The 27,394-nt window shown below is 42.8% G+C and overlaps 1 protein-coding gene across 1 annotated transcript; it reads right to left on the bottom strand.

The window, feature by feature from the left end:
* Window positions 1-15,930: 15,930 nt before the first annotated feature.
* LOC103111044 (olfactory receptor 2AT4-like) lies at window positions 15,931-17,828 on the bottom strand. Its single transcript, XM_007520262.2, has 2 exons — window positions 17,720-17,828; window positions 15,931-16,949 (listed from the first exon to the last, which is right to left on the bottom strand). Exon 2 carries the CDS (start codon window positions 16,894-16,896, stop codon window positions 15,931-15,933), a length of 966 nt encoding a protein of 321 aa, XP_007520324.2. The 5' UTR covers window positions 16,897-16,949; window positions 17,720-17,828.
* Between the last annotated feature and the right edge of the window lie 9,566 nt (window positions 17,829-27,394).

The following is a 27,394-nucleotide window of genomic DNA, read 5'->3' as shown; positions in this document are numbered from 1 at the left end:
AAACTTAGAAGGGTTTTTCTGTGTTGTTAACTTAATAGGTAGCAATGTCATAGCAGCAGTGGGTCTTGAAGCCAGACTGCTGGCTCCTACTCAGTATCTATGTGGATTATTTAATGAGAAAAGATGGTACCTTAATTTGGGCTATTCAAAATTTATCTCCTTACAAGTTCCTTTCTGGTTATTCTAGTCAAATGGTAACTCCTAGATGCTGCCTGTTCTTTACAATGCAGTTCCAAAAGTTTCTTTTCCCAGAGGCCCTTGCTGGTCTTGTCTGGCTCAGAGTCCTCTTTTCTGGCCTCCACACTCACTGGGATTTCCTTTCTCATCACTGTGATCACACTGGGTTGCCCTCGTCTATTTATATGTTCATGGCTTCCCAGACTGGGGCACTTGCTGGACCTGATTGTTTCTATTTAATAATGTGCCTCTAGCCTACCCAGGAGCTCAGCACTCCAGAGACAAGAGCCAGAAGGCGGTGTACCTAGCTGGCCTCATTTTGCTGCAGAATCATAAAATTAGAATAAAGGAGCCATTAGTGATTAAATGATTTTAGCTTAATCTTTTTATTAAACAGATGGGAGACTCAGAAATGTTTATAGGGGGGTGGGGGAAGTGTGGGGTTACTCAGAAACAGTCTGATTTGCCCAAGGTCAGTTAGTATGTGGGCAACAGAACTTGAGCTAGATTCCCAGAGGGCTGGATTACCAAATCAACTGAACCTGGGCTAACTCAGCCTTGAGCCAGGCTTACCCTACACCTGAAGTCACAGGGAGCACTCTCTTACCCTAAACATTTGGTTTGGCAGAGTGGGTCCATGTAACAGAGAGAGAACACGCTCAGAGTACCACTTAGATAGGCTGATTGGAAATAGTTATTAAAAGTTTTTACTATTTGATATTAAAAAATACATTGATGTCACATCATGGTGAATACTTAGAAACATTCTGGACTTCTCTACATTTACCTTGTGATCTAGATGAAATGATTTTATTTTGAAGACCCATTATTGGGGGGAGGTTTTCAGAACTTAAGGGCCATGACAAGTATGCGTTAGGCAAGCATTGCCTTGGCTACCAACCAGTTATAGGGCTGAAGGGGGAGAGAGAACAGTCAGTCACAGAAACCTCCCACCTGACTTCACAGTTCACAAACATCTTCTACTCTTATCACCCACCTCCTGCCAGGGGGTCATTATGCCCTTTGAATAAATGGGAAACTGTAGCTTGGAGATGGACAGCTTCTTGTCCAAGGCTGGATTCAACCTATTTTAAAGGACTGTGCTCCATTTCAGTAAACGCTCTGGCTTTTGGATCAGTTCTTGGGCTTCTGAGCCCTAGTCCTCCCATTTGTAAAGTGCGGGCTTTGGAGATGGTCTCCAGCTCGGTAAACATTGTCATGTCCCCTCTGTGTTTAGGCTAGTGCGGGGTCGCCCAAAGCTCTGAGGAGGGAGGTTATGTGTTCTCCCATTCATTAAGTATCTACTGCATGCACAGTTCTCTACAGTCACAGTGTCATGCCATTTTCCACTAGCTTATGCTGTTCCCCTAGAGGAGGATCAGGAGATCTTTGAACCCCAGAGTTCTGGTGCCGTAACTAGAATCAGAAACATCCAGGTTTCCACTCTGGCTCCTCCACTTTCTGCTCTCTCTCATCTGTGACTCACAGTGTTGACAGATGACACATTTAACATTCCCATCTCCTTGGTTCCATTGGCCTTACCTCCCTGTGAAAAACTCTTGTGCAAGGTCATCATCATACAGCTGGAACTCTGAGACTCACATAGGTGTGTGCTCCCAGACTCCCCACCAGGGATCTTTATGCTCACACCGTCTCCCCTGCAGATAGAGTACTCTGCCTGGATCTGAGTCCTCCTCCCCAGTCCAGCCCATCTGCCAACTTTGAGCCACTTTGGTGTCTTTAGTTGAGTCGTTGCACTTGGCCTGGTGGAAAGAGCTAGGTAGGGGCTGAGATGCAGCCATTAAACCTTGGAGCCAGAACTCCTGGGATCTCTTCCTGGAGCTGGCTCCCCTATGGATTATTGCACATGCCCAGTGGGAGCAACTTCCTAGGGTGGGGCACTTGGCTCTGAGCTTTGTTGATAATGAAAACAACATCATTAACTACCCTTGTGGGTCCCCAAACTTTATTACTAATAGAATGGTTTCCTTCCTGTCTTCCCAGCATTGTCTCTGTCCCTTGACATTTGAGGAAACTAACATCTACATAAGGGAAGAGACTCACTCAAGGCTGTATGGGTGGCAGGTAGGAGGACTGGGTCCAGAGGTTCAGAAACACATCATCTAGTGACTGAGACTGGAATTTCTTCCAGCTATGTCACTTTAAACCTCTTAACCCAACAAAGCCACCATTTTCTTACTTATAAAAGGGGGACGATAACATGAGTAGAGAGGCTTATGTGCTTAACTCAATACTACCACATAGCAAACATTTAAGGAGCCAAGGCTATTCTTTTTATTTTTAATTTTTTATTTGTTATTAATAATTTGCTACAAGATTTTAAGATTACAGTTTATAGTTTCATACCCACAATCAAAGCTCTGTATCACCTCCCACCTCCCATCTCCCAAAGATAACCACTATAGTTCTCATAAGTCTTATAGTTTGCTTGCTTCTGTTTTGTTTGAATTTTTTTGTAAGTTCATGTAAATCAGATCTCTAGATTCCAAATATGAGGGAAACCATAGTTTACTATTATGGTGTAATACTTCCATAGCACACCCACCACCAAAGTTCTGGATCCCCCCATCTCCCACCTCTCAAAGATAACTACCATAATTCTCATAAATCTTAGAAAGTTTACTTGTAAGTTCTTGTGTCTCAGTTTTTTAGATTCTACATATGAGTGAGACATGGTAGCTGCCTTTCATATCTTTACTTACGTTGCTAAGCATAATCACCTCCAGTTCTATCTATTTTGTTCCAAAAGACACAATATCTTTTTGATTGCAGAGTAGTATTCCATATAATATAAATCCCATAACTTCTCTAGCCAGTCATCTGATGATGGGCACTTATGCTGCTTACCCTCTTTGGCTATTGTGAATAATGTAGCTGTGAACATAGGAGAGCATATGTCTCATCTAGTTACTGTTTGTGTGTCTTTTGGATAAATGCCCAAGTGTAGTATTGCTGGGCCATAAGGTAATTCCAATTTGTTTAAGGACTGTTCTTATAGGCTTCCAACAGGCTGTACTAGTTTGCATTCCCACCAGCAGTAAAACAGAGTTCCCTGCAAGGCTATTCTTTTAACAGTCTAAAAGGAGGAAAGTCCTGTTGTATAATGAGGTAATTTCCTAGTGTGAATAGTGAGGAACTTAAAAAGATTTTATGTGAGGTAGGTTCTGTATGCCCAACCCCAGGTGGGACCAAAAGCCTGTGACTGTCCCTTCCTGCCCCATCTATCTACTTTTCTCCTTTGACCCCAGAGTTCTCTTTTTATGACTCTTTGTTCATTCACTAAAATGTATAAAATTTAGGCAATTAAAATTGTCAAGTACTACAGTACTCTTCATTCTAAAGTATTTACATCAAATTAAATCTTTATTGAGTAAAATGTGGAAATCTTTTAGTGACATTTCTTGCCTGTGTTCCTCCCTTCCCCTTTCCCTCCCCCAAAGTGATTGTTGCTGCACTGTCACCAAGGTAGACAATGGTGCTGTTTCTGGAAAGAAAACCTAATATCTCTCTCTCTCTCTCTCTCTCTCTCTCTCTCCCCAGTCAGCAGATTTATCTCTGGAGCTCAGTCATTTCTTTTCCACACATTTTTCCTTTGATAGAGCATGAGGCAGAAAAGATGTGTGCATGCATGAGAAAAGGAGAAGAAGAAAAAAGGAGAGAAGAAAAGGAAAGACAACTATAGCATTGCTTCTTCCCCTCTGCAGTTGGGGACCAGGGGTTTGTGCTGTATCAACTATACCCCTCCACCCCTCCAACTTCTCAAGTTAAAAGCAAAGAATAATGATGAATCATCAGGCTCTTGGGTGAAGACTTCAGTTCTGCTTTTTGCTTTTCAAACACTAAAGCGTTCCTTGCTAAACACCCAGAACCAACTTTTGGCAGCATGATAATGGCTCAAAGCTTTCTGAGATGGTATGAATGAAATTCATTAAAAAGTGTGGGTACATGGACCAGGAAAGCCCAGATGGAGAGAAACAGTTGGTAGACTTGCAAGGGAAAAGTGGGAAAATACAAAAAAACCCCCAGATACAGACTTCTTTTAGGTTTCCAATTATATTATGTTTAACTAAAGAACATGAGCTTAAATAAGAGAGCTAAACTCTTGGCTGAGGCTTCTTTGCATAGAGCCAACATTCCAAGACTTACTATTATAACACTATGGGATGAAATGTGGTTTATTTTGTTACTTCCTGGGATGAATTGTTCTCATACTTTTAGGAAATGACTAGCTCTTCTATAGCCATGGCAACAAATAATCATCAGAATTTGTTGAGTCCTATTTTCTTTGTGTATTGGCAACTTCCCCACCCCCTCAGACAACAGTCCTGATAACCTACCCATCAAAGCCAGCGACCAGCATCAACTTTTCTGCATTAAGCACTCCACACAAGACAAAGAAATTACTAGCTACTACTAGTCCTGAAAGTACACCAGCCTGTCCTCTATTTTTCTACAATCCTCAGTAAGATCAATCTCTTGTATCACTTAGAAAGTTTCCCATGAACAGTATTATTCTGTACTTAAGGTAGTGAAAAATTATGTCATTTGCTTCCAGTACTCTTTAACTCTTCTCATTTACTTATCTGCAATCAGTAGCAATGTCCCCTTTTACTCTCATGTTCAAAAAATCTTTATTAGTGATTTAATAATGACTTATTAGATCATAAGAGCACAGTGGAATAGTCCCACATTGTACCCACCTCCACAATTCCATGTCCTCCCTGTTCCCCATGACTTTCCCCTCCATACCCCACAAGAGTTACTCCATAATTTTCATAAAGTCTTAGCAGCAGTTTAACTTTTCTTTTCTTTTCAACAGGTTGATGTGTTTCAGTTCTTTGTATAGCACATATGAACAAAACCATTTAGTAGTTGCCTTTCAGAGAAAGGCAGGTCATTTGGTAACGGATATGAACTTTAGCAGCAAGTGTTCCTGAAAACAAACACTAAATTAAAGAACTTAAGGTAGTATACATGATAAGAAGGATGAGAAAAACAAACAAAAGACAATTTGGGGAAGATTAAAAAGTACTAGAGACATCATTTAAAAAGAGAGAGGTCTATATACATTTAAATGCATCATATATAAAGATATGTGTGTTATATATAAGTCTAAGAAAGTCTTCCTTTTAAATTTTTGATATTTATTTATTTTTGCATAGAGACAGAGATATATTGAGAATGGGAGAGGGAGATAGACAGACAGACACCTGCAGTCCTGCTTTACCACTTGTGAAGATTTCCCCCTGCAGGCAGGGACCAGAGGCTTGAACTCTGGTCCTTGTGTACTGTTATAGTATGTGTGCTTAAAACCAGGTGCACCACCACCTGGTTGTCTTTTTTATTATTAATTAAATAGTTATTTATGAGACTACAAATTAATAGGAGTGTACACCAGCACCGTTCCCACCACCAAAGGACTGTAATCTGGTCTTTCCTGCCGCCCCCCCCAACCTGTGAAGTTAAACATCTACTCTCACCTTCCACCACAGAGATTTTTACTTGGTACCCTACTCCAAGAGAGTCTTCTTTAAACTGCTTTTGTCTCACTGTTCTTTGCATGAATATCCTCTAATCCGCTATTCATTTTTCCTCCCCTTTCATGAGCTAGTGTTGTCTCATATTTCTATGGTTTATGTTTTTGAGTTCATGTTTTTTCACTGTGTATCTACTGGGAGTTAAATGTTTCTGGCACTCTTCTCAGTAACTCTTGAAAGGCAAGTCTGTTAATGGCAAACTCCTTTAGTTTTGTATGCTTGATTATTCCTTCAGATTTGAATGATAGTCTTGCAGGGCAAAGTATGTGTGGCTTGCAGTTGTCTTTTAAAACTTGAATATACTCTCTCCTGGACTCCATGGTTTCTGCAGAAAGTCTGACATAAGTCTGACTATACATCCTTTATTATTATTATTTTTTCATTTTATACTTTTTTCATTTTCTTTTTTTCTTTCACTTTTAAAAAATATATATGGTCTCTGTAAATCACTTTTTTCCTTTTCCTGGAAGCTTGTAAAATATTTTCTTTGTATTTGACTTTTGATAATTTAGCAATGATGTGTCTTGGTTTATATCTGTTGGAATTTAGTAATTTGTGAGTTCTCTTTGCTTCCTGAACATCTACATTCTGACTATATTGTAGATTTGCAAAAATTTCTGTTATTATTTCTTTGAATATGATTTGTTCTCCCTTCTTTCTCTCTTCTTCTTAGGCCTCTATAATTCTGATATTTGTTTTAAGATGGAGTTTTCAATCTATTGAAGAATTGTATCATTTTTTTAGACCTTTTTATCTTTGTTCTTTGAAGTCAAAGAGTGTTGTCATTTTGTCTTTTATTTCTGATGTACTCTCTTCTACATGGATAAATTTACTTCCTTTACTTGTTATTTAAATATATATATTATTGGGGGCCAGGTGGTAGCACACAGGGTTAAGCACACATGATGCTAAGGGCAAGGACTAGCAGTAAGGATCCCGGTTCGAACCTACAGCTCCCTACCTGCAGGGGGGTTGCTTCACAAGCAGTGAAGCAGGTCTATATATGTCTATCTTTTTCTCCCCATCTCTGTCCTCCCCTCCTCTTTTGATTTTTCTCTGTCCTATTCAGCAACAATAACAACAGCAACAACAACAACAACAGCAACAAAATGGGGAAATTGGCCTCTAGGAGCAGTGAATCTGTAGTGCAGGCACCAAGTCCCAGTAATAACCCTGGAGGCAAAAAAAAAATTTTTTTTAAGGATAAAGAAAGACACAGAGAAGGGCCAGAGCACTGCTCAGCTGGGGACTGAGTCTGGGATCTCAGAACCACAGACACCTTATTTGAGGCTGGAGTGCATTCAAAATATTCTTTTTCAACTTTTTAAAAATTATCTTTACTTATTGGATAGTAACAGCCAGAAAGTGAGAGGGAATGGGGTGATAGGGAAATAGACAGAGAGACACTTAAAACACTGCTTCACCACTCGCAAAGCATCCCCCCTCCAAGTAGGGACCGGGGGCTTGAACCTGGGTCCTTGTACGTTGTAACATGTGCACTTAACCAGGGGTGCCACCACCCAGCTCCATTCAAAGAATTCTTCACACCCTGTAACTCTCTTTTCAAGTTTTCCATTTTACTATCAAGCTCTTCAAAGCTATGTATTTCTTAATCCATTTCTCCATATTAAATTGAGAGCTTTATATTTCTCTAAATTTCCTGACAATGTATTTTCTGTATTCTTTCTCTGACAGCTTCACTGAATCTACATTATGAAGCTCCTAACCTTCATTTTGATTGAGCCTTCCTAGATTTACCCATCTGTTTTGGTTTCAGTTGTTGGCCAGCAAGTGGTGCTGAGTTCTGCTTTGTGTATGCGTCTCTTACACCACTTGATTCGTGAGTGTTCCCTGAGGGCCCTTTAAGTCAGCTGGATGGATTTGAAATCATTGCAGATATGGCACCCACTGGCAATACAGTGCCGTGTCTCCACTTGAATCTTTCTCTCCATTCTTGCTCCCACTGTCCATGTGCAATCATCAGCCTTCAGATAGTGATGTTCTTTTCTTTACCAGAAATTCCAGCTGTTTTTAGGTAAAATTTATTGAAATATTTCATTGTAATATTTATTTTCTGGGGAGAGTCAAAATTTTAAGTCTAGGTTGTCACAGTTCTATCCATATGTAGACTTCTTTCCAACATATATTATTTTCTGGTTGCTTCCTCACTCTTATTTTACTAATTGGGCTCTTCTTTCTTTCTTTCTTTTTTTTTTTCTTCATCAGTCTAAGACTGGTTAATTTATTTGCTGGGCTCAAAGAGCCAGTTCCAGTTTTGCCAGTTTCCTCTGTGGCTTTTCTGTCATTCTGTTTACATTTGAATCTTAATTTCTGTGTACTTTCTGTTTGCTTTGTGTTTAGTTTGTCTTTGTTTCTTAGAGTTAAAATTAAATTATTGATTAGAGAGCTTTCTTCTTTTTTAATATAGGCATCTGACGCTCTCACTTTCCCTCTAAGCACTCTTCTAATTGTAGTCCAGAAATTTCAGGATTTTGTATTTTCATTTTCATGATTTCAAACTGTATTTTGATTTTGTGACTTTTTTGCCCCTTTGGTTTTTGAAAGTGTACCATTTCATTTCTACATACTTGTGAAATAGCATTTAGTGATATGTATTTTGACATCCTAAAGATCACATAAGGGGGTCAGGTGGTGGCGCGCCTCGTTAAGCGCACACATTACCGTGCTCAAGGACTTGGGTTCAAGGCCCTGATCCCCACCTGCAGTGGGAAATCCTCACAAGTGGTGAAGCAGGGGTGCAGACGTCTCTATGTCTTTTTCCGTATCTCCCCTTCCCTTCTCAATTTCTTTCTGTTTCTATCCAATACTAGATAAATATTTTTAATAGATCACATAGGAAAACTGAGTTTCTTTAAATCAAATTGTTAAGAACAAAAAAAAAAAGGAAGAAAAAAGTGCATTCCTCAAAGGTGAAATTAGACAGGGTTAGTGCAAATAGTTTTAGTAGTGTATTTGAAATAAATGTAAGGTTATATAAAAATGAATATGCTTTTGGAATATAAACAGAAATAACAAAATAAGAATTTTACTGTACTATATTTTATTGACTATCAAGAATATATGAAATGAGGGCAGAAGACATGATATCACCACAAGTGACATTTTTTTGGTAATGGAACCATGACCTCATTACTACATAAGTACTTCCACTGTGTATAATAACTACCATCAGTTTTGAAGTCCAACATTCTAAATGACTTTAAAAATATTTTAAATTAACTTTTGAAATCTCAGAATTTATTTTTTTAGTATTTCTTCTTTATCCCCTCCCATAGTAGTAAGTTATAAAATATAGATTAATAAGAACCAAACATAAAATAAAATAGGAAAACCATGAATATTAAAAATTACCTTAGTAGAGTGCTTCAACAGACATTCCACTGGAGACCATAAATTCATTTAGCACATCCAGTTTTTTCCTCCAGCATGGGAACTAATTCCTGTTTCCTTTGAGCACCAGATGAAATAGTTGACTTGCCAGCTGGACTTCCCAGGGCAGATGACCCCACCAATGTGTCCTGGAGCCCCATCTCCCCAGATCCCTACTCCACTAAGAAAGAGACAGTCTGGGAGTATGGATTGACTTGTCAATGCCCATGTTCAGCAGGGAAGCAAGACCATCCACCTTCTGCACCCCATAATGTCTCCGGGTGCATGCTCCCAGAGGGTTAAAGACTAGGAAAGCTATCAGGGGAGGGAATGGAATATGGAGTTTCAGTGGCGGGAATTGTGTGGAATTGTACCCCTCTTATTCTATGGTCTTGTCAGTGTTTCCATTTTATAAATAAAAACTTAAAAAAAAAAAAGAAATAGTTGGCTTGCTTATAGGGTATGTCCTCCATGAAAAATTCATATATACCTATCTTTAAAAATTAGTCTCAGTTCATGGATGTACTTAGCATTTGAGAGACTGCTTGAACAGAGATAGACACCTGAAATGTGTACTGAAGCTATGATACCTCAGTCATTTAGTTTAGATAGCTACTTTTGGGGAAGATAAATGATTAGGTAAGACAATCAGGTTATCACTGCTTAAAAAAAGACAAAACCAAAACAAAACAAAACAAAAACTTGGTTTTGAAGGATGACAGAGGACCTAGTGGGGATTGTATTGCTGTATGGAAAACTGGGAAATGTTATAATTACTGTCGAATGTAAAACATAAATTCCCCAATAAAGAAATTAAAAAAAATTTTAAAAATCTTGGTTTATGTCACCATGACAATACTTGCTTAAATTTTCTGTCCACTAGGGAAAATCAGTGAGTACTACTACTCATACCTGAGAATGAGCATTGAACTCTCAGGTAAATTACAATCAATTTAAAGAAAGTCTTTTTACTCCTGGCCTAAGTGTCGTTTATCTGAGTGTCTGAGAGGACTCTGCAGACAGTAAACCTAACTCAGGTAGGATGCAAGCAACCTATATGTCCTTACCCTGTATGTCCCTGCTTTGTTCCTTGGTCTCTCCCAGGTGACTTTTCCACACCTTCTCCTCTTTAATCCATTGATACTTCTTTCTGTTGTCACTCCACTCAATCAGGAGAGGAGTCCCACAGAGTCCTGTCCTATATATCAATCCACCTGCCAGTCTGTGCCCAAGCACGCTGCTTTCCTGCCTGCTTCTGGGAATTTTTCCCCCATCATACTGCTTAGCTTGGGCTGAGGTGCAGGGGATTGACTCTGGACCTCTGGTGCCTCAGGCATGAAGGTATTTTTACATAATCATTACACTATCTCTTTTACCCTTCCCAGGAATTCTTCATGCTTCTGTCTAAAGGTGGTCACTCCAACACTTCTCCCTTCTTTCCCTCATTACTATGTTTCTGTTCTCTACTAGATTATTCCCATCAGCATACATACATACACATATAAATATATACTACATATATATTACATATACATGTAATTCTTATTAGTATGTAATGAATAGATATATATATGATGTATTGTAGTTTTTTTTTTACCAGAATACTGTTTAGGTCTGGTATATGGTGGTGCTGGAGATGAACCTGGAGCTTTGGAGTCTCAGGCAGGAAAGTTTTTTTTCTTTTATCCTCTTTTTTTCCCCCTTTCTTCCTTTTCTCTCTCTCTCTTTTGCATAATCACTATGATATCTCTCCAGTCCCTATATAAATACTATTATTTCTCCCACCTTAAGAAGTGTATCTGGGGGGTTGGGCAGTAGCGCAGAGGATTAAGCCCACATGGCACAAAGTGCAAGGACCAGCGTAAGGATCCCAGCTCGACCCCCTAGCTCCCCACCTGCAGCGGAGTAGCTTCACAAGTGGTGAAGCAGGTCTGCAGGTGTCTATCTTTCTCTTCCCCTCTGTCTTCCCCTCCTTTCTCAATTTCTCTCTATCCTATTAAACAACAATGACATCATCAACAACAACAATAACCACAACGATAAAACAACAGGACAACAAAAGGGAAAATAAATAAATAAATATTTTAAAAAATGTATCTGAAAACTGGTGGGATTTTAAGCCAAGGTGCAGAACAGTATAACAGTAAAAATAACATCTTTTTTCTACAAAAGAGTGGGCATAGAACTAAATAGTCTTCTTTAGTTTATTTTTTTTATCTTTACTTATTTATTGGATAGAGACAGCCAGAAACTGAGAGGGAAGGGGGTGATAGAAAGGGAGAAAGACAGAGAGACACCTGTAGCACTGCTTCACCACTCACAAAGCTTTCCCCTTGAAGGTGGGGACCAGGGGCTCGAACCTGGGTCCTTGCACACTGTACCATGTGTGCTCAACCAGGTGCATCACCACCTGGTCCAAATATTCTTTTTATTATTTTTTTCCTCGGTGCCTGCACTACGAATCCACTGCTCCTAGAGACCATTTTCCCCCATTGTTGTTGCTGTTATTGTTGGATAGGACAGAGAGAAATTGAGAGAGGACAGGAAGACAGAGGGGGGAGAGAAAGACACCTGTTGACCTGCTTCACTACTTGTGAAGCTTTCCCCCTGCAGGTGGGGAGCTGGGGGTTTGAACCAGGATCCTTAGCCGGTCCTTGCACTTCTTACTATGTGCGCTTAACCCGCTGCAGCACCACCCAGCCATAGTCATCTTTTCTATCATATAGCTATGGTTATATATTGTACGTGTGTATAATTATATGCCTCTATATTAAAGATGGAAATAAATACCTTAAAATGACATGTATAAAGAGTATACAAATAGAGGGAGCAGGAAAGGGGCTAATTCATTAAAAATGTCCCTGAGCAGACGGCCTCACAGTGTGTCCTGGAACAGAGCCCTACCCCAGTAAGGAAAAATAGAAATGGGCTGGGGGTATGGATCAACCTGCCAACGCCGATGTCCACTAGAGAAGCAATTACAGAAGCCAGGCCTCCCACCTTCTGCCCCCCCCCCCATAAAGACCTTTGGCCCAAACTTCAACAGGGATAAAGAGCAGGGAAACTTTTAAGGGGGTGGGGAGATATGGAACTCTGTTGGTGTCAATTGTATGGAATTGTACCCTCTTATCCCACAGTCTTGTCAATCATCATTAAATCACTAATTAAAAAAATGCCCTGGGAGTCAGGCTGTAACGCAGCGGGTTAAGCGCAGGTGGTGCAAAGCACAAGGACCGGCATAAGGATACCGGTTCGAACCCTGGCTCCCCACCTGCAGGGGAGTCGCTTCACAGGCGGTGAAGCAGGTCTGCAGGTGTCTATCTTTCTCTCCTCCTCTCTGTCTTCCCCTCCTCTCTCCATTTCTCTCTGTCCTATCCAACAACGACGACAACAACAATAATAACTACAACAATAAAACAACAAGGGCAACAAAAGGGAATAAATAAATAAAATATTAAAAAATTAAAGAAAATGTCCTGCTTCATAATTCTGAAGGAAACTTGTTATAATTGTGACTTTAGTAGCTGTGCAATAGTCATACCCCTCACTCCCATTTGCTGACAGTCATGTTCCGTAACATCCTGACTAGAAGTTTTACTACTAGTACTATTATTATTATTATTATTATTATTATTATTTTGCATCTAGGGTTATCGCTGGGGCTCAGTGCCTGCACTATGAATTCACTGCTCCTGTGACCATTTTTTTTGATAGGATAGAGAGAAGCTGAGAGGGGAGAGGAAGGTAGAGAAGGAGAGAGAAAAATTGATACCTGCCGACGTTCTTCACCACTTATGAAGTGATCCCCACTCTGCGGGTGGGGAACCAGGACCCTTGAGCGGATCCTTGCGCTTCATACTATGTGTGCTTAACCGGTGCGTCACTGCCCTGCCCCTTAGAAGTTCTATTTAAGTGCTGCATCTTGATTTGCTAAGGAGATTCTTTTTCCATTTAACATAGGATACACATACACAAATCCTGCTCCCTGCACTTTTTTGAGAATGCTTTTCCTTTCTGCCTGTTTTTTTTTTTTTTTTTTTTTTTGTTGAAGGGGCCCTGTAGTTCTGCCTTCCAGACTCCTTTTAGACCTGTGTGACTGCTGAAGGGGACTGGCTGAGTTTTAAGTCCTTTGGGTTTAAATTAGTATACACACTCCCTTTCTTGATTGGAACTGGGAGCGACATGGGTCTAGCTTAAAAAACAGCCCCCTTTGGGGCAGCAGTTGGAATATCCCCACATCCTGACCTGTGCTAGGACTCTTCTTCTCTGACAGGGGCAACTCAGGTCTTCTTCTGTTTAATTACTTACAACCACCATGTGAACTCTACCAGGAATCATGAACAAACAGGCATCATAGGATTAAAGTCTTCATAGGAGACATTTTGGCCTTGGATTCAATAGCATCTTCTGTATACCCACCATCCCCTGCATTTCCCTCAAAAATAGTACCAACCCCACAGTGCTATTTCTGGCCATGTCTGTCTCCCTCTCCAGAATGTGAGCAAATTGAGGGCAGTGACTATTCCAATTTATCTGAGTCTCTAGCTCCTCCTCTTCCATGGTCTAGCACCTCCCAAGTGCTCAGCAAACACTTCTGAAATGGATGAACAAATAGGGGAAACTATATTCAGTAGCCTGGTGCTTACAATGAATGTAAAACTCACCAGTTCATTGTGTCCATGGGAAGAATTGGACTAGACTTTAAGAAGTGCAATTGCAGTCTCTACCCAAATGGAATCATATATTGTAATAGTTTACTATTACATAACATTCATATAGTACCAAAATGTTTAAAGGCTAACTATGCAGTTTAATTGCAAAACAGACCTCCTCACCATCATTCAGGAGAGAATGAAACACTGACAATACTTCATAAGCCCTTGGTCCTCCATCTCTACCTGCAGTTCCCTTCCTCATTGACAGAAGCCTGAAATTTGTAATAAATATGCCTTCAGAGCTTAGGACATCTGGGTGGATCAATAAAATCCAGTTTAGCTTTGCTAAAACTATATATGACTTTGAATCACATATACCACACATAATCTCTCATGTTTATTTTGCTCAACAAAGCTGTGAGATTCTTCCACGTTGTTTTCCATACATGCAATTCCTTCACATTTCACCAGCACACAGTGTTACATTTTCTGACCATTTCCCAAATATGAGAAGTAGGATCTTGCAGTAGTGTACCTTAGGCATTGTGAGATAAGGATGCAGGGTTTCTCAGAGTTGAACCAACAGTGGGAGATACATTCATATCAGTGCAGGATTGTTCCACAGAGCCACACCTTTGCATCCCTGGTCTTATTGGATGTTCACTTTCTAGTTAGTCAGTTTGATTGGTTTCTAGTGGCATTTGCTTGTTGTTGTAATTTGCATATCTCCTATTACTAATGAGGTTGAACATTCTTACCTTTATTGGCCATTAGTTAGTTCTTTGTTATTTTCCTAATAATTTGGCTACTGCTTTGTTATTGATTTAATATAATTCTCTATACATTTCAGCTATGAACTCCATGTCTTTGACATGCACTGAAAATCACTACTTATAGTCTCTATCTCTCTTTTTAATTTTATTTTTACTCAGCTCTGGTTTATGGTGGTGGGGGTTGAACCTGGGACTTTGAGAGAGAGCGCCAAATCCTAACCACTAGACTACCAGGGAGCTCGAACCTGGGACTTTGAAACCTCAGGCATAAGAGTCTCTTTGCATAACCATTATGCTTTCTTCCCCACCCTACTTCTATTCTTTGTCTTAGCCCTTCACTCTTTTTTGGTGTCATTTGATGAACAAAAATTCTGTATTAATTAAGTCAGTTTTACACTTGTCCAGGCTTAGAGTTTATTTTTTATTTAAATCTTGTTAGAGAAACATTGCCCCAGGGACTAGGTGGTGCCAAACCTGGGAGAGCAGGCACATTACCATGTTGGAGGACCTAGGTTCAAGTCCCTGGACTTCACGTGTGTGTGTGTGTGTGTGTGTGTGTGTGTGTAGTTTATGAATGGTGGAACAGTGTTGCAGGTGTCTCTCCTTTCTGTCTGTGTTTTTTTCTCTGTCTCTTTCTCATCCTCTATTAAAAAGAACGAATAAAGAAATAAAATGGCCACCAGAAACAGTGGACTTATGCAGGGACTGAACCACAAGCAATAACATTGGTGGAAACACAGAAAAAAAGAGGGGGGGGGGAGAGAAAGAGGAGGAGGAGGAGAAAAGAGGGGGTAGATAGCATAATGGTTATGCAAAGAGACTGTCATGCCTGAGGCTCCAAAGTCCCAAATTCAATCCCCCACACCACCATAAGCCAGAGCTGAGCAGTGCTACGGTTGAGATTGTGTTTTATGTCTGCTTGAGGTAAGAGACAGGTTACATTTTTGACATATAGATATACCTGATGGCTCAAATACTATTCATTACATCTTTACCTTCCACACTGACCTGCAGAGTCAGTCCTTCAAATATCAATTATTCACACATTTAAGTGTCTGCTTCTGGACTACTCTGTTTCATTGATCTGTATGTCGGGCCATGCCTTAATAACTAACCTTTCTGCATTTTCATCTTTATTGCCATTTTAACCCTAATATAGTGAAAAATCTATTTGATACTTTTTTATTTTGTCTGGCATTTTTATTTCTTTCCACAGAAGAGTTGATCTCATAAAGCAGACTATCATTAATGGAAATGGAAATCCAGCAGTATATTTTTGGCCCTACTATAACTCATCCTTTCCTTCAACAGACTTTTTTGATGATGTTCTTTGTTCTTAGTGCACTCACACCTGAGGAGCAGAACTGCATCTATGGCTCAAGTTCCCCCAGAATGCCTTGGGTCTTGCAGACATGCCATCTTGGTGATAGCTGCTTTGACATCCTTGTTCCTCAGCGTGTAGATGAGAGGGTTGAGGACAGGTGTGAGAATAGCAAACACCATGTTGCCCATGATGTGGAAGTCAAGGGGCAGGTCAGCCCTGTAGGCCACATAGGCAATGGCAATGGAGGAGTAGTAGGAGCCAACCACAAGAAGGTGGGAGCTACAGGTAGAGAAGGCTTTTGAACGTCCTTCTCTAGAGTTGATGCGAAGCACTGAGGCCAGGATGTGGGCATAGGAGAGAAGCACCAGGAGAAGGGGCAGAAAGGACACCACCATGGCAATGCAGAAGCCCATGAGGGTCTGGGGTGTGGTTTCAGAGCAGGAGGCTTGGACCACAGCCAGATGGTCACAGAAGCAATTATAGATGGGAACAGTGCTGTCAAAAGCCATGTGTGAGGTCTGCACCACAGCAGGGATGGGCAGGATGAGGGCAGTGAGCCAGGCACTGGCTGCCAGGGCAGCATTGATCATTGGGGTCATGTGGACAGGGTAGTGCAGTGGACGGCAGATAGCCACATAGCGGTCATAGGCCATGACCACCAGGATGAAGGCTTCTGAGCAGGAGAAGCTGTGGAAGAGGTACATCTGCAGGAAGCAGGCAGGGAAACTGAGGAAGCGGTCTCCAAGCAAGAGTAGGGACAGCATCTTGGGGACAGTGGATGTAGTGAAGAGGATGTCCAGGGCTGAGAGGTTGACCAGGAAGAAGTACATGGGCTTGTGGAGGCTGGGCTCTGCCACCACAGCCACCAGGATCAGGACATTCCCCACCAGGATAAGCAGGTAGAGGAAGAGGAAAATGAAGAAGACAAGCAGGAAGAGGGGTTCGGGCAGAGAGGGAATGCCTACCAGGTAGAAGACAGGTAAAGAATTCTCTGATCCATTACAAGCTGTGGCTTCCATAGTGAGCTATAGCTGTATGTCTACATAAAATCATTGGAAACATCAGGACACATCTGAAAACAAGTACAGATAGGGAAACATTAATAAGAGCGAGTGTCTTTTCCTTTCCAGCCTCATGTCTTAACTCCAACTGTGTGTGTGTGTGTGTGTGTGTGTGTGTGTGTGTGTGCGCGCGCGCGCGCACGCGCATGCGCCTGGAATTTTACTGCATAGTTACAATAGCCGGAATGGTGAGATGTCTATAGAGAAGTGGTTGAAAGAGCTGTTTCTCTGGTGGGGAATAAAGGTGGGACCACCACCACTTCAGGACTGTTATAGGAGGGAACAGCACTGTGGGGAACTGGAGTCAGTACCAGCAGGTTCAGAGGCCCAAGTTCAACTCCAATAAAGAATAGCTTTCTTACTTTTAAAATTATCCAAAATACACAAAACTAATTTAAAAATTAGTGAAGTTTGTAAAAGTAGACGTAGGCAAGACTGAGATCTCCTGGATGAAATACTACAGAGAAAGGACATTTTCTTAAACAAAAGCCTGATGAAATTCTTTATGCCATTTTCTACTCTAAATACACTGGTTCTAAATTTCTTAAAGGTAGTAGATATGAACCACATTAGTAAGAATACAGGGCCACAGGGAGTACATTTATTTCATCTGAGGGAAAAGAACTAGAGAAGCATCCATTTATGTTCACATGTCAATTTCAGACTCATGTAATCCACTTACTAGTGCAGGTATCTCCTTAACGGTGCCTGATATGGTAAGCTAGTTCCCGATGCCACTGGCAAAAGGACATTAGTGTGGTCATGGTGACAAATCACTTACCAAAACTTGCCCACTGTCAGCACCAGAATCTTGATGACAGTCATTTGGCACAAGCCTACAGAATCTAGTTATGGCCTCATGGCAGTTCTTGAATGCAGTGCTTTACCCTAAGACATTGTGAAGACAAAGGGATCACCGGTTAAGAGGAGAAGCTAAGCCTACATGTGTGAAAGTTCTTAGTTTACATCTCCTTGACTCTACTTAAGAGTTCCTGATTCTAGAAGGCTACCAGTGAGCTCTGATAAAGATCCAGCTTGTGGGATATAAGGAAATTTACATGGGAATTTCAGTGACCCAAAAAACCATGTTTGTGCAGCTCTGGACCAGTCCCTTCTGCATCGTCTCCAGGGTGGTGGTGGGTGTGTGTGTGTGTCTCCTGAGTCAGTGTTCTCTGTCTCTGCTTTCCTTGTCTGGAGGTCTCCCTCTTGTGATATACTACTGGGGGGTGGGAAGCACTGCTTCCTCTGAAGAGCCCTATGGACTTCTGCTTATTCAACCCAAGGATGGTTTGCCTTTCTGTGTACCTGCTTCTGGGGCTCTCTGTCTGTCTCTATCTTACTCAGACACCTGTGACCTATCATGGCTTGTATCTTTATCCTACGACCCATCATATTGTTTGACCCAGAGCTATTTAGTTTTAGCACTGAAATTCCCATGTCTTGGAAAATCTCAGTTCCCATAAACCTCCATGTTGGTCACTGTCTAAGGGTAGTCCTTGTATATTCCCTTCAGGAGAGTTATGGCCTGACTGGAATTTTTTACTTATTTTTTCTTTATTTGCTAGGACAGAGAGAATTTTGAGAGTGGGTGGGGAGATAGAGAGGGATAAAGACAGAGAGACATCTGCAGTACTTGTATCACCACTCATGAAGTTTCCCCCTGCAAGTGGGAAGTGGGGGCTTGAATTTCAGTCTTTGCATATGATAATGTATGCACTTAACCGAGGTCACCACAGCCTAGCCCCTGCCTGATTGGAATCCATGTTGAAGATGAGCTCTCCCCACACTGGGAAAAACCTGACACTGCTTTGCGGACTTCTCATTTCTCTGTGACCTGGGGACAGAGAAGAAAGGCATGAAATAGCCAAACACTAAAACCTGCCAGGCTATAGAGCAGCGTCAGAAGCAAAGACCAAGCAATCTGCAGAAAATAACATTACCTCCTGGAAGTTCATGACATTTACCTCACATCCATGACAGTCAAAGAAAGACCCTCAAAAAAACACAAAACACATTTAAAAAAATATTGTTTCTGAGAATGGACCCAGGCTTCATTCATGAATGATACCATTGCTGAAGAACTTTCCCCAGGCAAAATTTTATTCATTTGAGAGAGAGAAAGAGAGAAAGGAGAGACATCACAGCACCACTCCACTATCCATGGCTCTCCCCTGCTGCTAGCCATGGCTCTCCCATGTGGTGCTGGGTTTGAACCCTGGGTCTTATTCAAGGTAAAACACATACACACTACCTGGAAAGCTATCTCCTGGTTCTTGAACCATAAGTTCCAAACTCAGAGAACTGAGCTGAGCGAAGTTGACTCACCCTTCACCTTAACTAAGGGGCCCAGAACTGGATTATGCTACAGGAACTGCTCCTACCCCAGCAGCCCTGAAAGCTGTACTATTTTTTTTTCCAAAACCACCTCCAGCACTTCTTTCTTCTAGCAAAACCTTTTTCACATTGCAGAATGTGTAGGTGTGAAAATGGCTCTGCAGAGAGGTGAGCTCCTGGTCCATTCTTCCAAATGAAGAGCTAGGCTGGGTAGGGTGGTGAGAAGGCAGAGCTGGTACTGGACACCAAGCCTTGTGGTCCCAGCATGGGCTTTCCCCACCATGACAGTCCACAGGGAAGATTTATAAGGCTAGGTTTCCCCTGGGAGGAGAAGTATATGAAGGGTTTCTTTTCCTTTGTTTCTTAGGCTGAAGCCAGACACAACTATAAATTTCCATGTTGTCCTGAGGGCATGTTTAAACAACTTCTGATGGATAAGTTCCTAAATAACTGAAACAAGCATGTGGGCTAGGAGAGGAATGAACATGGCTATAAAGAGTCTCTTTCCCATAAATGACTCAAAGGAGGGCTGGAACTAGGCTCACTTCAGGGGAAGTTCCAGCTGGTGGCTGGTAAGTCCAGAGCACAGTAAAACACCAACAAAAATTTTTGAATGAATGTCAGTGAAAAAGTTAACTATGATTAAACTGATCCCCTCCCCCCTCCCCCAATGGACTAGCCAACTGGATTGTTGCCTTTTCTTTTAGCATCCAAATGGACACAGACTGCACTGCCCTCAAAGATGCTGTGATTCTGAGAGGCTATTCCCTTCACCAGCAGATTCCATAGACTTAGAATTCAAGCTGTGCTGAGCAGTCACAGGACATCAGAGTCTGAAGGGTCCTTCAAACCAGGCACTGTAGTCCACCCACCACCCTTTTCAAATAAAAACAATTTTTTTTTTTTTAGAGAAGGAAATGACTTGCTCAAGGTCACGCAGGGTGGTGGCATGGTGGTGCTGCACCACCGGCCAGGTTCCAGGCTTTCTGCCTGATTCCTGGGAAACAATTGTGAGAGAGACACTGGTGCTTCCCTCTCTGCAGCCTAGGGCTTTCGGGCTTTCTGTGGTCTGAGGCTGGAGCCATGTTCTTTGGGGCCTGCTCCAGCCACTGTGTGCCATCCTGACAGGCTCAGGGTTCTCTTCTGCAGACAGCAGGCAATGTGGCACTCTGGAGAGCTGTCACTGCGCATATTTACTGAAAGGTTGGGGGTCTGTCTGGAGGATGCATTATGACCTGCTCAAGGAGGCCCAGCTTACCTGTCCACACCAGGCCACTCACGCAGTTTTCCCCTCTCCCCAAGTCAGCACTGCCTCAGTGGGGAAGGCCAGGTTAGGGCTGAGCTTGATACCATTTAATCTTCAGATGCCACCCTTCCTTAGCCTGCTGGGGCTCCAGCCCCTCAAATCACCCTACTTCTGGGCCCTGAGTGATGTTTTTCTGGGGACTCCTAAGGGGCTAGTTAGCAGCTCCCTTTGGGCTTTACTGACAGAACAATAAGTCCTTCTGGGGCACAGGGCTTCGGGTCTACTGGGGGCTTTTCAAATTACTGAGTTCTGACTGGTCTCCCCTTGTGACAGATGATGACACTGAGGCTCAAAAAGGATGACTCAAAAGTCATAGATAGACAAGGCAGGACCCCAAATCTCAGATCCATTAATTCTCACAGAATACAGATGAGAAGATTGTAGGAATTCTCAATAGAAATGTCAAGTATTGTGCTACTGACTAGGGTATAGATGAGGTCTCTGGATGTGTGGAAGGTAGAATACATGTGGCACAGCAGACAGCCACAGTCACGCTAATCCTCATATCCTCCCTCTCTTGCTTATGTGTTTCCATTCCTCCTCCTTCCCACAAAGTCTTAGAGGCAGTTTGTTTGAGTCTTTTATTTTTATTTTTTGCAAGTTCTCTATCATTATACTTATAAATGAAATCATCTGGTAGCTGTCTTTTATCTCTTTACTTATTTTGCTAAGTAAATAATCACTTCCAGTTCCATCCATTTGGTCCCAAAGGACACAATGTCATCTTTTTAATTTTTTTATTTAGTAGTAGTCCATGGAGCATATATCTCATAATTTCTTTATCTAGTCATTTGTTCATGGCTAACCTGTTTTGGTTCTGCCAACAGTCTCTCTCTCCTCACTTTATCTCTCTTTTCAGAAAAATGTTTATTTTATGACCACAAATGAGAGAGAGTTTCATGGAAGGCAGAGAGAAGGAGAGAGAGAGAGAGAGAGAGAGAGAGAGAGAGAGAGAGAGAAGTAAGCCAAAATGCTACTCTGGTGCAGTCAGTGCAAGGGTTCAAAACAGAAGCCTCAGCCATGAAAATCTAGTGCTCTAATAGTTGAGCTTTTCCCTCAGTCGTAATAGTGTGTCTCTCGTTAGGGTTCAATTCATTCCCAAGGCCCATGTCTGTTAGCTTTTAGGGATTAGATGGGCCATGAATATAGCTCAGTGGCAGAGCACATGCTTTACATGCATGAGACCCCAGGTTCAATCTCCCACACCAAGAATAAAAAATATTAAGGATTATAGAGTCAGATCCTTAGAATATAGAGTCCAGGGCAATGCTCAGCATTCAGAGCTAGGCAATAGGCAGTTGGCAGTGATAGTGAGGGACATGGCAGCCATGATGGTGGATGGCAGGCAGTGCTGATGGTGAAAGTATTTTGAGGAAGACTGTGGATTTGTATTTGCACTTGTGGAATATATGGGGCACCCACATGGAGAAGTCTAGCAGGTATTTAAGGGCTCAAGCCTGGAGGTGAGGAAAAAAACAAGTTGCTGACGAAGACTCAGGAAGTTGGTACTCACGGAACAGAGAAAGACTGTAGAGTGAGAACAGAACCTGGAGGAAGCCAACATGAGCTCAAGCCAAGATAAGAAGGGTCTATAAAAGGCACTAAGAAGAAATGCTGGAGAAGGTGGAAATCAAACCAGGAGAGGATGCTATCAAAGAGCTCCAAGGGCATGTATAGTCCACAGCAGTGGAAGCTGATGAAAAGCAAAATGTCCAGGGAATTCAACAAAGAAAAGCTCACTGGGGACTTGGTGTGGACTTTCCAGTGAGATGTAGGTATGAGAGGGTAGTGATTGAAGGAGAGAAAAAGAGGGAAAGAGGAGAAAGAGAGAGAGAAACATTTGCAAGGTGCTTGGTTGTAAGGATAGGAATAGCTGGAAAACTTTGCTGTGTTTTTTTAAAATTTTTTATTTATAAAAAGGAAACATTGACAAAACCATAGGATAAGAGGGGTACAGCTTCCCATAATTCCCACCACCAGACCTCCGTATACCAACTCCTCCACTGATAGCTTCCTACTCTTTAACCCTCTTTAATCCTTGTGGGATGCAGAAGGTTGAAGGTCTGGCTTCTGTAATTGCTTCCCTGCTAACTGGGCTATTTGAGGACAACCACCTTCATTTATTGGTAGCTATTGGCCAATAGAGAAGAAGAGGAGGCAGGGCTGGGTGAGGAAGGGGATGGACAGGGAAGATTCTGAGCTCTGTGTGTAGGCTCTTAGAGAGTTAAGTGAGAGAATGTGAAAAAGTTAAAAAAGCAAGATTTCAGATTTAGTGGTGCAGTTAAGGGCACAAGCCTCATCCAAGACCAGATGGGGGGAGGGTTTGTGAAGATGCCAAGATTGCTGGAGACTGTTCTGGATGGCACTGGGACACAGAGGGTGGCCACTACTCAGGGCTTGGTGCTCAGATTCAAACATGATCACAGAAGAAGTGTCCCTGGACTGCAACTCTGTGAGATTCTGGTGCAGGTGAGGAAGTGGTGCGAGGTGCCAGGAAGAGGCTTGGGAGGACACATGCACCCCATGATTGCTTATGGACTCAAACCAGCTGCCAGTGACCGCCCTGGCATCCCTCAGCCTGCCCTGGCAGGCTGGCACTGACAATGTTTTTGTCTGTCTCGCCCTTGCTGCTCCTCACTTTTGCAGGTGTGAGCCTCTGACAGATACATAAGTCTGGAAAAGTGAAGCAACAAAGAAGAGAGAGAAGTTATAAATATGTCCAGGGAGGTCCTGGGCAGAAGGCACATGGAGCGCTGAGAAACAGGAGTCTAGAACCAGCTTCAAGCTTCATAACTGGCTCCTTCCTTTCGTCCACTGGGAATCTGTGTGACACCAACACTGGGATCACAAACACTTGGTTCAAATCCCAACCCCTCCACTTCCCATCTCCACAGGCACAAGTGACATCACTTCTCTCCACCTCTGTTTTTACTTTGTTAGTCTCACTCTTGTGCACTTAGAGCAGGGGCCTGGGAGAGCAGGTTTCCAGGCCAGAGATGAGCTCCTTGCTAAACATGAAGTGCTTAGGGAGGTGGGACACCACAGGAGTCTGAGCTGGAACAGGACCGGGGAGTCACCAGTTAAGGTTCAACCTTCTCCCCTACCCCTGCCACTCCTACTGTGGGAGGGAAAAATGGGATTTACAGAGAGAAGGAACATGCCCAAGATCACCCAGATGGTTTGAAGTATAATAGTACCAGGACCTAATTGAAGGTGGTTGGCTCCGTACTGTATTCTATATTCAAACTCATGGTTTAGGGACTGGAGGTCAGAGATGAAGTCTCTAAGCCAGCTCTTAGAGAAAGCTAAGTGCCATAGTAAGGAGTGTGAGGGGACCCTGGAGACTGACTGTCCATGTTAAGTCCTGGTCTGCCTCTGACCAGCTGAATAACCTTGAACAAGCCTCTTGACCTTTAAAGCCTCAAATGTATAAACTGGGTTAATAATGACCTGTTGGAAACAGTAAATGATACCATGTAAGTGAAGTATTTAGAATATGGTTTAGCAAGGAATTTAGGTCAATCATAACTGTTACATCTATAGTGGGGGAAACCGAGGCTGGGAAAAGTCAAGCAATTGCCCAGTGCTACATTGTACCTGGATTATGGGGACGTAGGAAGCAGAGCTCTGTTGTCCTTCTACCAGCTGGACTGGCCAGGCAGGTGGGCCCCAAGAGCTATGTCTGACCTCCAGGCCCAGCCTATGCTGTGAAGGACATTCAACTTGCCTCTGTCACCTCCACCTCCCACCTCCCTTAGGAAGGACTGGGATAGGTTGACTTGTTTTCATCCAAGTGGTGACTTGGGTGAAAAGGACTGGGATAGGTTGACTTGTTTTCACCCAAGTGGGTAGGGCCCTGGCTTCAGTGCCTCCAAGATCAGGATTGGTTTGCTTCTGTGGATGCCTTCCCCCCTGACTGGTGACTTCTGGAAGATGGCTGAGTCAGTTCTCCCCATGCCAAGGAGCCCTAGGAAGACATTCTGTCACTCTCAGGCTCCGATTTTTTAAATTTATTTAAGAAAGGATTAATTAACAAAACCATAGGGTAGGAGGGGTACAACTCCACACAATTCCCACCACCCAATCTCCATAACCCACCCCCTCCCCTGATAGCTTTCCCATTCTCTATCCCTCTGGGAGCAGGGTCATTGAGGGTTGCAGAAGGTGGAAGGTCTGGCTTCTGTAATTGCTTCCCCGCTGAACATGGGCGATGACTGGTCGGTCCATACACCCAGTCTGCCTCTCTCTTTCCCTAGTAGGGTGTGGCTCCGATTTTTTTAAAAGTGATTTCATATTGTTTTACAAAATTACAAGATAACAGGGGTACAACTCTGCATTGTTCCCACCACCAGAGTTCTAAATCTCCAAGCTCTCCATTGTAAGCTACAGCAGTTCTAAGGTTGCAGAGATGGATTAACTATTATTTCTACAACTGTCTGTCTATATTTGTATATATTTGCCCATTTTTAAGGTCCCATCTTCTCTTCCTTTCCAAGTCACATGTATACCTATTACAACATCCAAAAGTCCCGCTCTTTTTCCCCTCTTTTCTCTCCAGGTCCTGATGGAGTTGGAGTTTAGAGGCCTCTGGTCACCTTCTCCCTGTCATTTCTCCCCCACTGGGAGTATGGATCAAAATTATTTTGGGGGTGCAGAAGGTGGGAGTTCTGGATTCTGTAATTGCTTCTCCACTGGACATTGGTGTTATCAAGTCATCCATATTCCCAGTCAGGCTCTAATTTTGACACCTTGATACTCCTCACCCCAAGAGAGTCACTGTGTCCCCCTTCCCAGAAACAGGCTTGGTCTGTCATCTCCTTCTGGAGGGATGTGACTGTGTTTTATCCAGAGGACAAAAAAGGAGGCTGTCATTTAAATCAGGACAGCACTATGCTGGTGGTGAGAGAATTTGAGACCTGAATGCCAGGAACAGCCAGAGTGAGTGAATCTAGAAGTGTGTGTGGAGTGGAAAGAGTAGGTGTGTTCAGGGTGGAGTGTGAGGAGAAGATCAAGCAACAAACAAGCTTGCAGTAGTAATTCCAAATAAACCACTTGGGTGAAAACAAGTCAACCTATCCCAGTCCTTCCTAAGGGAGGTGGGAGGTGGAGGGGACAGAGGCAAGTTGAGTGTCCTTCACAGCATAGGCTGGGCCTGAAGGTCAGACATAGCTCTTGGGGCCCACCTGCCTGGCCAGTCCAGCTGGTAGAAGGACAACAGAGCTCTGCTTCCTACGTCCCCATAATCCAGGTTCCAGACCCCTCAGGAGAGGAAGTAACTTCCACATGTGTAGCCCCCCCCCCCACAATGGTCACATACAGCCCAGAATCACAGAAATGCATTCTGGATGCTGCAGAGTCAAGAGGCAGGACTGCATTTACTTTTCAGCGCATCACTCTCCAGACAAGAAAACAAGCTGGCAAGATAACTCACTGAGACAGTGCATCTGCTTTGCCACGTGCATTGCCCAGGTTCAAGCCAAATCCATTAAAGGAAGCTTTGGTGCTACGGTCTTTTTCTCTCTGTCTTTCTACCTCTGCTTCTGCTTAACTGAAAAAGTTGATCAAAAGAAAAAAGAAAGAACATAAAGAAAGGGAATACTTGACTGCTTGCTGAGTGCCCCCCACTCAGCCCTTCCCTACAGATGAGAAAGCAGAGACATGCAGGATAAAGGAGTGTGTAGGATGGGAGTTTCAGCTGGGAGAGATGAAGCAGCTTAGGAGATGGAGGTAGTGGTGGTTGTCCCACCTTGTGAACACATTTGATACCATTGAGCTATGCATTTCAAATGACTAAAATGGTGGCTTTTATTTTGGGGGTATTTGACTACAATTTAAAAACAAAAACTACAAAGAAATAAATGACACAGCTACCAAGTGTCAGACCTGAGAAATCCCACCCCAAAGTCTTATTCTGGACAGCCCCCACCTATGAGTAGAAATACTGAAACGGTAGAAGACAGACAGACAGACAGACAGACAGACAAGGTGAAGCATGTCCCCCACTAGTCCCTCCCTATAGATGAGGAAGAAGAGGCTATGAGGCTGAGGAAGATGGTTTTATCCAAGGGTGCTGTGACCCTGGGCTGGGGTAAGGTATTAACATGGTCAAATTTGAGGGATAGTTTCCTCTGATTTGTATAATGGACTGGAGGGTGAGACTACAGCTAGGAGGTTGGGGTAGGGCCAAGGGCAGTGACAACTGGCCTGGAAGAAACATCCCTACCTGACACTTGTGAAGTGGAATTAGCAGATGTGGGAGAAGGAGGACCAGTGGGACCACCTTTGCTGGCTCCTTCTGTCCTTGTCTGTGCTCTCTGACAATGGTCTTTTTGTGCATTCTGCCCCTCAGGACCAGAGGGAAAGCCAGGGGCACAGACCTACTCTTTGATCCCCAGGGGGCAGTATTGCAAAGTCTTCAGAGTGTTGAGACCCTTAATCCCAATTTCCTGATGCAGGAGGTCCGAGGAGATGCTCATTCCCCTCTGTCTTTCTTCCTGGCTTTGCAGCTGACCCACCTCCTCCTGTCCTAGGAGCCAAATTATTAATAACAATAATGCCTCATGACCCTCACCTGACATTTACAAACTCGGCAGTACATTTGTGAACTCATGTGGTGCCTCCTGAAGGACAGGCAGTGCAAAGTAAGACTCTCTTCGACCATTCCCAGCATGATTTTTGTCCAGAGAGAGGGTGTGAGACAGAGATGAGATAGGAAAGAAGAGACATTGTAGTGCCACTCCACTGATTATGAAGCTTCTCCCTGGTGGCCAGGGTCCTTGTGCAAGCTAAAATGTATGTTCTATCAGGTGAGCTATT

The sequence above is a fragment of the Erinaceus europaeus genome, chromosome 17 (assembly GCF_950295315.1).
Source record: "Erinaceus europaeus chromosome 17, mEriEur2.1, whole genome shotgun sequence".
In the NCBI taxonomy this organism is placed as follows: Eukaryota; Metazoa; Chordata; class Mammalia; order Eulipotyphla; family Erinaceidae; genus Erinaceus; species Erinaceus europaeus.
Note: the sequence above shows the minus strand (reverse complement) of the source record. Positions and strands in the feature narration are given on the sequence as shown.